Source organism: Megalobrama amblycephala, linkage group LG15 (genome assembly GCF_018812025.1).
Source record: "Megalobrama amblycephala isolate DHTTF-2021 linkage group LG15, ASM1881202v1, whole genome shotgun sequence".
NCBI classification, from domain to species: Eukaryota; Metazoa; Chordata; class Actinopteri; order Cypriniformes; family Xenocyprididae; genus Megalobrama; species Megalobrama amblycephala.
In genome coordinates, this window is record NC_063058.1 from 36235314 (window position 1) to 36248874 (window position 13561).

The window sequence follows — 13561 nt, forward strand, 5'->3', positions numbered from 1 at the left end:
TACAATAAAAAGCATTAGGGCCTACAATAGGCAAGTACTTCATATTAAAGGGTTAGTTCACCCAAAAATGAAAATTCTGTCATTTATTACTTACCCTCATGCCGTTCCACACCCGTAAGACCTTTGTTAATCTTCGGAACACAAATTAAGATATTTTAGTTGAAATCCGATGGCTCCGTGAGGCCTGCATAGGGAGCAATGACATTTCCTCTCTCAAGATCCATAAAGGTACTAAGAATACATCTAAATCAGTTCATGTGAGTTCAGTGGTTCAATATTAATATTATAAAATGACGAGAATATTTTTGGTGCACCAAAAAAATCAAAATAACGACTTATTTAGTGATGGCTGGTTTCAAAACACTGCTTCAGGAAGCTTCGGAGCATTATGAATCAGCGTATCGAATCATGATTCAGATCGCACGTCAAACAGCCAAACTGCTGAAATCACGTGACTTTGGCGCTCCGAACAGCTGATTCGACGCGCTGATTCATTATGCTCCGATGCTTCCTGAAGCAGTGTTTTGAAATCGGCCATCACTATTTAAGACATTATTTTGTTTTGTTTTTGGCGCAAAAAGTGTTTCAAAATCCACAAATGTGTGCTGTGATCCACAAATGCGTGCACCCATCCACAAATGCACAGAAAGTGATTCAGAAATGAATGCCAGTCAGAGTTGTGTTTGTGACATTTGAGGGGGTCCCCCTTGAAGAATATGAAGTGTAACGATTTAACGAATTGGCTCAAATTATGGGTGAAATATATATATAATTAATCATAACGTGTTATGATTAATCATAATATAAATCTACCAAAAAGGGAATTGTGTATAGATAATCAGTTACAACGGATTATAAACAATTATGTTAATTATGTTATCATATATAATATATATATATGTAAATATATATACTAGAATTAGTTCTAGTTTTAGAATTACTTTAGAAAAACTGATCTATTTTGTCCAGCAAAATTATCAGTCTGGTTATTCTTGTCAGCTCTTAAAAAGGAATTTGCTTCTGGCCATGAAGAAAAACTCAGATCTAAGTACTTATAAAAGCATAAGCGAAATCAAACGTTGAAGGGACTTGGATTCATAAATGAGCAGCAACAGAGACAATAAACTTATTACTATAATGGAAAAGTAATAAAACAAAAGTAAAGTGAAGAAAAACAGATGATCACAGAATGGCCAATTACAGACAGTTAAAACCTTTGAAAGCCAGCATGGAATCAGTTCAGCAAATGTAAGCTTTTAAATGCAGCAAAAGAAATGTTTTATACTTGCATAGGCCATTTTGGATGCTGTAGTTCAAAAGATGCACATCATTCTACAGAAGTTTCAGTGCATTCCAGCTGGAGCAATTGGTCCTTTCTCCCAGGAAGGTCTTTGGCGGGATTTCCAAACAAGGTTTAACTCAAAAGTAAGATGGCCGGAAAATAAGAAAAAAGAAGTCCGTCTCGCAGGTCCAAGGAAGACGGTGAGGACGGACAAATGAAGACTGGTCAAAAGAAGACGGAATGGAAAACAAAGAAAAAGCAAGCTACTTGTGAAGACGCGTTGGTTCGTTATATAGCAAAACATCTCCACTCAAGTTTTGACTGGCCAATCACCAGCGTTCCTCTGGTTTTAATGGTCTCTGGTGCATAATTTATGATGTGTCAGATCTGGGTACGTTTTTCTCAAAAGTACAAAAATCAAAAGTTTAAAAGTAGAATAAAAACATTTTATAGTAACATAACATACCCAGTTGATTAAAGCATTCGTATAGGTTGAAAACAAGACTAAACATTATAGGATGAGAAAGAAGTTAAGAAAACACACATATGATTACAAGCATTTAAACTTATTCTTGAATAACTAAAAATCCCAACTAGACTAATTACACATGGGACATGCATACATAAAGGGATACACCATATACTTTCTTGAAAGAATGGTTAACTTACAAGTTGGATTATCAGAGTTTTTCTCTGTATAGGTATGTGCGTGTATATTGGGTTGTCTCCTGGCATCATACAGTCTGTCTCTAGCCCAACAGGAGGTCAATCTAGCACCTTGGAAGCTCCCATAGGTGCCATAAGAGAGTTTAGTATGTTGTGGTTAGTCTCTTTGGGGGGTAATAAAATGTGACAAAAAGCTACGTAGTCCAGACCAGGAGCCATGTGGTGAATTACACAAAGGGGGTCAAACGTCACAACATAACCAAACTTAGAGTTGACTCGATCATTTGTGATTCACATCCAGATGCTACAGAAGCTTTACCTTTAAATATGGAGATACATTTCTAACTCTGACTGCTTTTAAATCGTAATTTTTGCCACCCTTGAAATGGGTCATGTCATTAACATTACCTGAGCAGTTGAATTAAATGCTATAAAACCATGCTCTTTCAGGGACGTGCATTTATTGCATGGACGAAGAAATATATTTAAAATGCATGTACATACACAGTCAGTTGAATGATAATAACATTTTTTTCTCTTTAATGCTGTTAAACTTACGATCTTCACCCCCCAATTAAACACTTGAGCCGAATACAGGAAATACCTCATGTAGCAAGTGGTCAAGTGCAAAGACTGCATGTGTGGGTATTGGGACAATTATTGAATGGATAATTTAGTGACTCATTCGAAAAGACTGGCGTAAAGTTAACCTGCAGAAAAAATCACTGAAAATTCCCACCAATAATGCACAAATAGATAGTCTAGAATAAACAGAATTTAGGTTGCTTTAATTTGCATAGGTTTGTAGGTATATAAGTTCACCCACTTTACTCTTCCACAGTACCGGGCCAGTGTTGTGGTGCCCTGTCATATGGAGGAGATGATCAGGGTTATTCGACAACGAAACTTCCAGGCATTTGGTGAGCTGACCATGAAAGACAGTAATCAGTTTCATGCCACCTGCCTGGACACCTACCCACCCATATTCTACCTGAACAACGTATCGCACCGGATCATCAGCCTTGTGCACCGCTACAACCAGTACTATGGAGAGACCAGGGTGAGCACAAGTAATACATTTCATTATTCAGATGTTTATGTTGACATGACATAGCCAACATACCGATCGGTACTATTTTTAAACAACTTCTTCTTCTTCTTCTTTTTCTTCTGAGACAAAATTTTAATGGTATCTCCTCCTAGAATGGCTACAACCACCAGACTCGGGTCAGACCTTCATACTGTTCTGACTCGGGTTGCTATATCTTTTCAAACTGATCCGACATATAGTTTTCTTAAAAATGAAGATTAAAAATCATAAAAAAATCCTATAGACTTGCATTGAGGGGATCAAAACGTATACAATACTAATACAATAACTCTAATAGAGTATTTAAGCTTCATCCACTACGTGTCTGTCACTGGCAAAGCCTAGCAACTAGCTAGCAACATGCTAATTCAATTAACCCAACATGCTAGCAACATGCTAATTCATGCTATCAACATGCTAATTCATGCTATCAACATGCTAATTCATGTTAACAACATGTTAATTCATGTTAGCAATGTGTTAAAACATGTTAATGACATGTTAATTCATGTTAACAACATGATAGCAACATGTTTAATCATGCTAGCAGTGTGTTAAAACATTAGCAACATGTTAAATCATGTTAAAACATGTTAGCAACATGTTAATTCATGCATGCTAGCAATATGTTAAAACATGCTAGTGACATGTTAACATCCTAGCAATATGTTAATTGTTGTTAGCAAAGTGTTAAATCATGCTAGTAATGTGTTAAAACGTGTTAATCCATGCAATCAATGCCTTTTCTCTTTCTACTTCTCTAAATTTAAAGGGGGCATATCATGAAAATCTGACTTTTCCCATGTTTAAGTGTTATAATTGGGTCTATAGTGCATCTACCAGCACAGAAAATGTGAAAAAGGACAACCCACTAACTTTGTTTTGGTAAGCCTTTTTCTCCAAAAATCAAGCCATTCTGATTTCACACCCCTTGTGACGCAGGAAGGGGATCTTATTATAATATTACTGCCCCTTGAATCTGTATGTTCCCCCCACGGTGCTGCCATTGTTTTCTCAAGTGAAGAGTAACACTGGTCCTGGAGTGCAGCAGCTGTCCCGCAGTTTAGCTACAACCCTGATCAAATACACTTGAATGTTTTCAGGATTACTAAAGTTTTGTGAAGGAAGGTAAGTTGTGTCAGAGCAAAACTCTGCAGGACAGCAGCACTCAAGAACGACCGTCCCTGAACTTGTGATATGTTTCAGCTATGTAAACATTATCACTGATCTGTTAACTCTCTGGAGTCGTGTAATGCGCCAGCGCGTTTTGCAGGATTTTTTTCACATTGCAGCAAAACAGATTTAAAATACTCTGTCATTTTTTGTCATGGAGACATAAGTAATATATCAATTGAAACTATAGAATATCTTCTTTTATTTGTGTACACTCAGAGTAAAAACAAAATGTTGTGCTTTTTGTAAAATAAAGAAAACTAACATGATGCGTGAGCTGTCGTCTCCCTCTGAACGAACTCCAATCTGATAGTTTTCAGAAAATCAACTGTAACTTAGTGAATACTAATGACACAAAAATGAGACTTATGTCTAAAAAAAAACATTGAAATGTCAGGTTTTAAATTGTGTAAGTCAAATCGAAAACAAATATTCTCTGTTTATGTAATCTGTATGAAAAGAGACACGTCAGACCTCCGTGATTCAGCTCATTATCGGGATTGCCACATGGCCTATTCTTCTTTACATTAATTTGTGGACTAAATGTGCACAGAGCGCCCACTCCGGCTGCAAGTATGAATTGAAAACACAGTATCCAGCGCTCACAGTGATGACAATAAATACTGAATAAATATTACTCCTCTGTATAGAAAATTGACATAAACATGAGAATCCATCAATATTTTTCCAAATGTGCATGCTTTTAAGCTAAAAGCCTGTATGAAATGCCATAGAGGTAACATAATTATTCAGACACTTTGCATCAAAGAAATACATTATATTTTAAAGTATATAATAGAATACCATTATTTTAAATTGTAGTAATATTTCACAGTATTGCTGTTTTTTTCTGTATGTTTGATATATACCATGATGAGCTTGAGACATGATCACAGAGGGGATTTTTCACAGCCTACCTGACTGAAAGACCTCATTATTATGCAGCTCATTAGAGGTCGATTCTTTTGTCTTCTCAGGTGTAAATCACCCATTATTTATGATGATTCACGCCTCCATGCATACTGTGTTTCTTGACAAAAAGTGTCTTACAAAAACTAAATCAATATATTGTTATAAATGAACAAGTAGGCAGGATATTTTTTACATAATTTTGAAGCAAAAACTCTAGTCTACAACCTCCAATACCCAGAAGTCTTGTGAACACACATATAATATCATTTTTTTGGCCTTATTTCAGTGACTTAAGTTTTTTGTTTTTTCAATAACCACGCATAAACGTTATTCCTTCAAAAACACAAACATGTACATACATGTTGCTCACATATTATGGTAGCCTAGTTTGTGCTGAATACAGTGTAATGACACTTTTTCCATTAATATGTTTATGAACAAATGAAAAAAGCACAAATGTCAGGGCATGTCAAAACTTCTCCAGGCCCCAAATCAGCCTCAGACTCCAGAGGGTTAACAGCAAACATATGAGTCTCTATAAACACCCTGGCATCTGAGCCACTAAGGACGCAGTGGTGTAATTTTATTTATGAAGGAAATATGTCCAGATAAATTCATATACCAGCATGTGTCATTAACACTAGAATGCTTCAGACGGTCGTCAGTAAATCACAGGATTTGCACAGAAATTGATTCTCAAAGATGGATCGATACCAACTGATCCAATTTCATATATATTTATTTTGTGATGTTTGCAAATTGTCTTCCTGAATGTGTTTAGTTAGGACGTTGCTAATGTACTGTTAAATGTGGCTAAAGTTAACATTGTTTCTTACTGTATTCATGGAGACCAGAGCCATTTCGGTATTTTCATTTTTAACCCCAAAACACGTGTAGTCTGTATAATTCAAAAACACATCTTCATTCTTGTCAAGTCTCTCCAACAGTGTGTGACTTTAGCCATGTTTGCCGTGCATCACGCTATCAAAATCATTCAGAATGGAATTTTAGCAAACATCCACAAAATACATGCCATACCTATGTTATATGCTGCATCAAGAACAGTTTAATGATCCATTTTGCGACTTATATTTGCTTTGTTAGCTTCTGTATTATGTATGCCTCAGTATATTGGAATGACTAGTGAGCTTGGGGGCAGGGAGCACAAGTTCATTTGCATTTAAAGCTTGATTTTCAGGGTTCCTCCGTAGTTTGGAAAAGTATGGAATTTGATTTGAGTACTTTCCAGGTCTGGAAAAGTATGGAAAAAAGAAATCAGAGTATGGAAAAATATTTGTGTTTCCAGACTATTGGCTTCAGTTTTCTAATTTGTCATACCTGCAAACTAGTCACTTTATGGCAAAATTAGCCCTTTTGAATCAAAATACATCATTTATGTGAATCGTTTAGATCTGAAGAGGGTTTTTTTCGGGGCGAGTGTGTGTTTGTCCCAGGATTTTCACAAGAATCGAAAATGGGCTACTTTCCTATAGACTGGAGTGAGTCACGATCTTTCTTGCCGCTCTGTGGTGTGATAGATCGCTGTGATCCGGCCATCTCATCCGCTTTACTAGTTACAAAGACAAAATAAACATAAATGAACATCCGAAGGTATGTTGAAAGATACAGTACAACTTACCGAAATCCATATCATGTCGCATGCAATTGATCAATCAGTGTTTCAACCACAGAAAGGCATCAATAAAACAGCTTGTAAAAATGTCACATTTGGCCTACCTCAGAAAAGCCATTCAATGTCCAAAAACATTGCATTTTGCTAAATATATGCACACTAGGCTATGCATATTCATTGTATTTGTACTTAACGTGCATGAATGTATAAATCCGTTTTATGACAGCCACCATTTAAATGTTTAGGCCTAAATAAAAACAAAAGAGTAGAAAAATAATTGTCATAAATTTGTGTAATTTAGCCTAAATGTCAGTAGCTTACAAATCAATTTTAACCTTTAATATTATAATGATGTACCAGCTGTGGTTCCTGTAATAGTATACAGCATTAGTTGAGAGAGATTTTTTTTCTTTGAGAAAATTACTGCCATCTACTGTACCTGATAGGCCCCAAATTAATCAATACTGAATCAAAGCTAATCAAATCAAATCACAAGCTTCTGAATCAAAATCACATTCAGTTGTGAAATTTGTGTCAATGCTCAGCCCCAGTGCTAATAATTTTTTATTATTATTAGGGGCCAAGCACCGAAGGTGCAGATTGGCGTTCTTTTTTTTATTTTTATTTTCGATTATTCTTCTTCTTCCGCTCTTGAGTCTATGGCAGCCCATAGAACCGTATGGTAAAAAGTTGTGAAATTTGGCACACAGTTAGAGGGCAGTCTGACCTTTGTCCATAGCAAATTTGGAGTCTCTAACTCAATCCCTCTAGCGCCACCAGCTGTCCAAAGTTGCTCTCATGTTTATGTTAATAACTTTTGAACCGTAAGGGTCTTTTTTCCTCTGATTCCTTGGGTTAAGACGAATCGAATGCACCCTATGACGTCATTTTCCGTCATGAAAATTTTTCTGCCATTTTGAATTTCCTGAAAAACCTACTTTTTCAAACTCCTCCTAAGCCGTCACTCCGATTTTCACAAAAATTTAACCAGATCATCTTCAGACCATGCCGACAAAAAGTTATGGAATTCAAGTTGATTCCTTAAACCGTTTTCGAAAAAGACGCAAACTAATTGTACGTAGTGCTTGCGAAAATGGACATAAGGCTGTATCTCCGCAACGCTTTATTGTATTCAGACCAAACTTGGTACATGTCATCACAAGCATGACCTGAGGCATCATGCAGTGTTTCGGCGCAGCGCCACCTACTGGTGCAGAGATATGAAAAATGGTCATGGGTTTCTCCAAAGATCATAAATTTGGTCTTGTTAGATTCGGGGCATCATGTCGAGTCGAATGATATCTGATTTTCCCATATCGGCCATTTTGTCCGTTGGCCATTTTGAATTTTGTGCTAAAATGCTGTATTTTACGAACGCATTAATGTATCGTTACGAAACTCGGTATGGGTCTTTGGCACCACGCCCTGACAATACTCAAAAAGTTTCGGTGCAGCGCCACCTTGTGGTCAAAAGTTATAACAAAATTTACAAACATGTTAGGTAACACTTTAGAATAACTCACGCTATGAAGCATTAGTTAAGCATTAGTAAATAGTTAATTCATCATTTATAAAACATTAATAGACATTAGTAAGCCATTTATAAATACAGCTATAAATGCTTTGTTCTTGATTTATAAGCATGTCTATAATGAGTTTAATAACTGTATTTTCATACTTTATTAATGATCAATTTATCATTTCTAAATTATGTATTACATTATTCACAAACCAGTAATTTAGGAGTTGTCAGTGGTTCATAAGATCATTTAGGAAGTGTAAGTAAATGATTAATAAAATATTTAAATGTACATTTATGCATCTTATTATTTAGACATATAGTATTAGTTACTCAGTGTGTTAATAAATGCTTTATTAACATATTCCTAGTGTCAAAACTACCTTGGTACTAACTTTAAAACATTAGAGAACAGCAGTGCAGAAGATCACTGAACCTTTAAATCTCATTTATAAAAGCTTTACAAAGCATAAATAGTCCTCACTTTAGATGAGCTCACAAAAATAGTTAACTGACTACTTCTAAATGTTTTATAACTACCTGAATTAATCATGAATTGCAGTAGGAATATGTGTTAATAAAACATTTACTAACACACTAAGTAACTATTACTATGTGTCTAAATAATATGTATAAATGAATGTTTAAATAGTTTATTAATCATTTACTTACACTTACTAGATGAACTACTGACAACTCCTAAATAACTGGTTTGTAAATAATGTAATACTTAATTTAGAAATGATAAATTGATTATGAATAAAGTATGAAAATACAATTATTAAACACATTATAGATATGCTTATAAATCAAGAATAAAGCAATTATAGCTGTATTTATAAATTACTTACTAATGTCTATTAATGCTTTATAAGTAATGAAATAACTATTAACTAATGCTTAACTAATGCTTCATAGTGTGCAGTTATTATAAAGTGTTACCAAAAATTCTCAGAACCATGCAAAGGAACAAGCCTGTATTTCCATGTGCACATTTCATGTGTGTCTGTGTATAGTGGGTATGATGTGTGTAAGTGTGTGTGTGTGCGCTTGTGTGTGAGTGGGTGTGTCTAAATCACACTCTTGATGTTTTAAAGTGTCATCCCTTTACAGCTGTGTACTTTTTTTCAGAATTGTGGCCGATTTGTAGATTGTACACACCAAAATTCTTTGAATTTTTGTGTTTTTGGCAATTTCCTATTGATTTCCTATGGTCGGTCATTTTTTACGACCACTTAGACTTTTCCAATCATGCCCTTATTTTTTTTTTTTCTGTGTTCGCACACCAATTGACATAAAAGTCACCAAGTTTCAACCCATTTTGATGAAGCTACAGTTTTTTAAATATTCAAAATTAAGATTTTTTTATTATTTTATATTGTACCAAAGGAATATCATGTGTGTGTGTGTGCATGAGAGTGGGTGTGTTTATTCCACTCTTGATGTTTTAGAGTGTCACTTCTTCAATGCTGTGAGCTTTTCCTGCATTATAACTGAATTATTGAATAGATTTCACATATTATTAAAACTTTTCTCTGTGTTACAGACAGTGATCTATTGGGGGTGTGTGTGTGTGTAAGTGTGTGTGTGTGCGCTTGTGTGTGAGTGGGTGTGTCTAAATCACACTTTTGATGTTTTAGAGTGTCACTTCTTCAATTCTGTGAGCTTTTCCTGCATTATAACTGAATTATTGAATAGATTTCACATATTATTAAAACTTTTCTCTGTGTTACAGACAGTGGTCTATAGGGTGTGTGTGTGTGTGTGTAAGTGTGTGTGTGTGCGCTTGTGTGTGAGTGGGTGTGTCTAAATCACACTCTTGATGTTCTAGAGTGTCACCCCTTTACTGCTGTGTACTTTTTTTCAGAATCGTGGCCGATTTGTAGATTGTACAGACAAAAATTCATGAATTTTTTTTTTTTTTTTTTTGTAAATTTCCCATTTATTCTCTATGGGCCGGTCATTTTTGACCGAAGAACACCAGTGTTAATATTTTTTTCACGACCACTTAGCATGTTCTAATCATGTCGTCAATTTTTTTGTGTGTTCACACCCCAAATGCCACAAAAGTCCCCAAGTTTCGTAACGTTCCGATGAAGCAGTGATTTTTAATAATTCAAAACGCAAAATTCTTCAGTCAGAAATGACCGAAGAGCACCTCAGTGCTAGATTTAAACTGACAGAGTGTGTCTGCTTCCCGAACAATGCTAGGAAGATTGTTCCAGAGTTTAGGTGCCAAATAGGAGAAGGATCTACCACCTGCGGTTGATTTTGATATTCTAGGAATTATCAGCTGGCCTGAATTCTGAGATCGCAATAAACGTGAAGGACTATAATGCTTTAAGAGCTCGCTAGGGAGCTAAGCCATTTAGTGCTTTGTAAGTAATTAACAAGATTTTAAAATCTATACGATGTTTAACAGGAAGCCAATTCAGTGACGACAGAACTGGGCTAATATGGTCATACTTCCTAGTTCTAGTAAGAACTCTAGCTGCTGCATTTTGTTCAAGCTGTAGTTTATTTATCAAGCAGGAGGAACAACCACCCAGTAGAGCGTTACAGTAATCTAGCCTCGAGGTCATGAACGCATGAACTAACTGTTCTGCATTCTTCATTGAGAGCATATGTCATAGTTTAGATATATTTTTAAGATGGAAGAATGCGGTTTTACAGATGCTAGTAACATGGCCTTCAAATGAAAGATTGGTATGAAAGAGCACACCTAGGTTCCTAGCTGACGATGAAGACTTAACAGAGCAGCCATCAAGTGTTAGACAGTATTCTAGGTTATTGCGTGAAGAAGTTTTCGATCCAAAAATTAGAATCTCTGTTTTTTCTGAATTTAGTATTAGGAAATTACTGGTCATCCAGTTTTTTTATATCAGCTATACATTGTTAATTTTGCGAATTGGTAAGTTTCGTCAGGGCGCGAAGAAATATAGAGCTGAGTATCATCAGCGTAACAATGAAAACTAACGCCATGCTTCCTAATGATATCTCCCAAGGGTAGCATGTACAGACTGAAAAGCAATGGTCCTAGTACTGGGCCTTGCGGTACTCCATATTGAACTTGTGATCGATATGACCTCTCTTCATTTACTACTACAAACTGATAACGGTATGATTTGAACCATGACAATGCAATTCTACTAATGCCAACATAGTTTTCAAGTCTATTTAAAAGAATATTGTGATCGATAGTGTCAAATGCAGCACTAAGATCCAGTAACACTAATAGAGAGATACATCCACGATCTGATAAGAGCAAATCATTAGTAACTCTAATGAGAGCAGTCTCAGTACTATGATATGGTCTAAATCCTGACTGGAAATCCTCACAGATACTATTTCTTTCTAAAAAGGAACGTAGTTGTGATGATACTGCCTTTTCAAGTATTTTTGACAGAAAAGTAAGATTTGAGATCAGCCTGTAATTGACTAATTCTCTAGGATCAAGTTGTGATTTTTTTAATAAGAATTTTAATAATATCCAGCTTAAAAGTTTTTGGTATGTATCCTAGTGATAAAGATGAATTAACAGTATTAAGAAGAGGATCTATGACCTCTGGAAGCATCTCTTTCAATAGCTTAGTCGGTATAGGGTCTAACATACATGTTGTTGACTTTGATGATTTAACAAGATTAGACAATTCTTCCTCTCGTAAAGCAGTAAATGAATTGAATTTTTCCTCAGGGACACTACAATGCACTGTCTGACATGATACTGCAGTAGACGGTTGCATGGTTATTATTATTTCTTGCAAGTAAAGAAGTTCACAAAGTCATTACTGCTGTGCTCTTTGGAAACATCAGAAGTAGAAGCTTTATTTCTTGTTAATTTAGCCACTGTATCAAATAAATACCTAGGGTGGTGTTTATTTTCTTCTAAAAGTTTTGAAAAATAGGCAGATTTAGCAGTTTTTAAGGCCTTTCTGTACTCAATCATTCTCTCTCTCCACGAAATGCGAAATACTTCTAGTTTTGTTTTCTTTCAGCTGCGCTCCATTTTTCTGGCTGGTGTTTTTAGGGCCCGAGTGTGCTCATTGTAACATGACATTGTATTAATTTACTACCATAATTCTACCATATTTATGGCAGACAGGCAGTTTAGCCGCTTTGACCAAATGTAGTATACATGAGACTAGATAATGATCTGAGATGTCGTCACTCTGCTGCAGAATTTCAACGGCATCAATATTGATTCCATGTGACAATATTAGATCTAAAGTATGATTACGACAATGAGTGGATCCTGACACGTGTTGTCTAACACCAATAGAGTTTAGAATGTCTTTAAATGCTAATCCCAATGAGTCTTTATTATCTACATGGATATTAAAATCACCAACAACAAGGACTTTATCTGCAGCTAGTACTAACTCTGATAGAAAAGCAGCAAATTCTTTAATAAAGTCTGTATGGTGTCCTGGTGGCCTGTATACAGTAGCCAGCACAAATGTCAACTTACATAATGTTACGTAAAGTACCATCACCTTGAAGGAATTATATTTGAAAGACTTTTGACTAATACTGTAAATATTACTATAAATTGCAGCAACACCTCCCCCTTTGCCTTTCTGTCAAGGATTGTGTCGATAATCATATCCTTGAGGGCTAGACTCATTTAAAGTAATGTAATCGTCCGGTTTTAGCCAGGTTTCTGTCAAACATAGCACATCTAGATTATTGTCTGTGATAATATCATTTACAATAGGTGCTTTTGAAGAAAGTGATCTAATATTCAACAACCCAAGCTTTATCATTTGTTTATCATTATTATCTCTATTTTTTATTTGTTGAACATCAATTAAATTTTTACCATTAAATGGGTTTGGAAGTTTTTTGTTTTTACTAATTTGGGGTACAGACATAGTCTCTATGTGATAATATCTAGATGTGAGAGTTTCTATGTGTTGGGAATTATCTGACCTCTGTAACGTGAGGCAGCCAGCAGACGGTCGGTTTAACCAGTCTGTCTGCTGCTTTTTCCTGTCCTGGGCCCCAGTTTGTCATGTTTCAGCTCTAAGACTATGTGCCATATTACTAGAGAGAAGAGCAGCACCATCCCGGGAGGGATGAATACCATCTCTTTTCAACAGGTCAGGTCTGCCCCAAAAACTTTTCCAATTGTCTATGACACCTATATTATTCTGCGGACACCACTTAGACAGCCAGCCATTGAGTGATGATAATATGCTAACTATCTCATCACTCCGAACAGGAAGAGGGCCAGAGCAAATTACTTCTCCTAACATTGTACTTGCGAGTTCACTCACCTCTTTAATG

General features: G+C 35.7%; 1 protein-coding gene across 1 annotated transcript in view; it reads left to right on the plus strand.

The window, feature by feature from the left end:
- mvda (mevalonate (diphospho) decarboxylase a) overlaps positions 1-13561 on the plus strand; it is a 66960-nt gene that overhangs the window by 43941 nt on the left and 9458 nt on the right. Inside the window, exon 7 of the mRNA XM_048157722.1 lies at positions 2790-3008. Coding sequence (XP_048013679.1) covers positions 2790-3008 — 219 coding nt within the window. The remainder of the gene's footprint in view (positions 1-2789; positions 3009-13561) is intronic.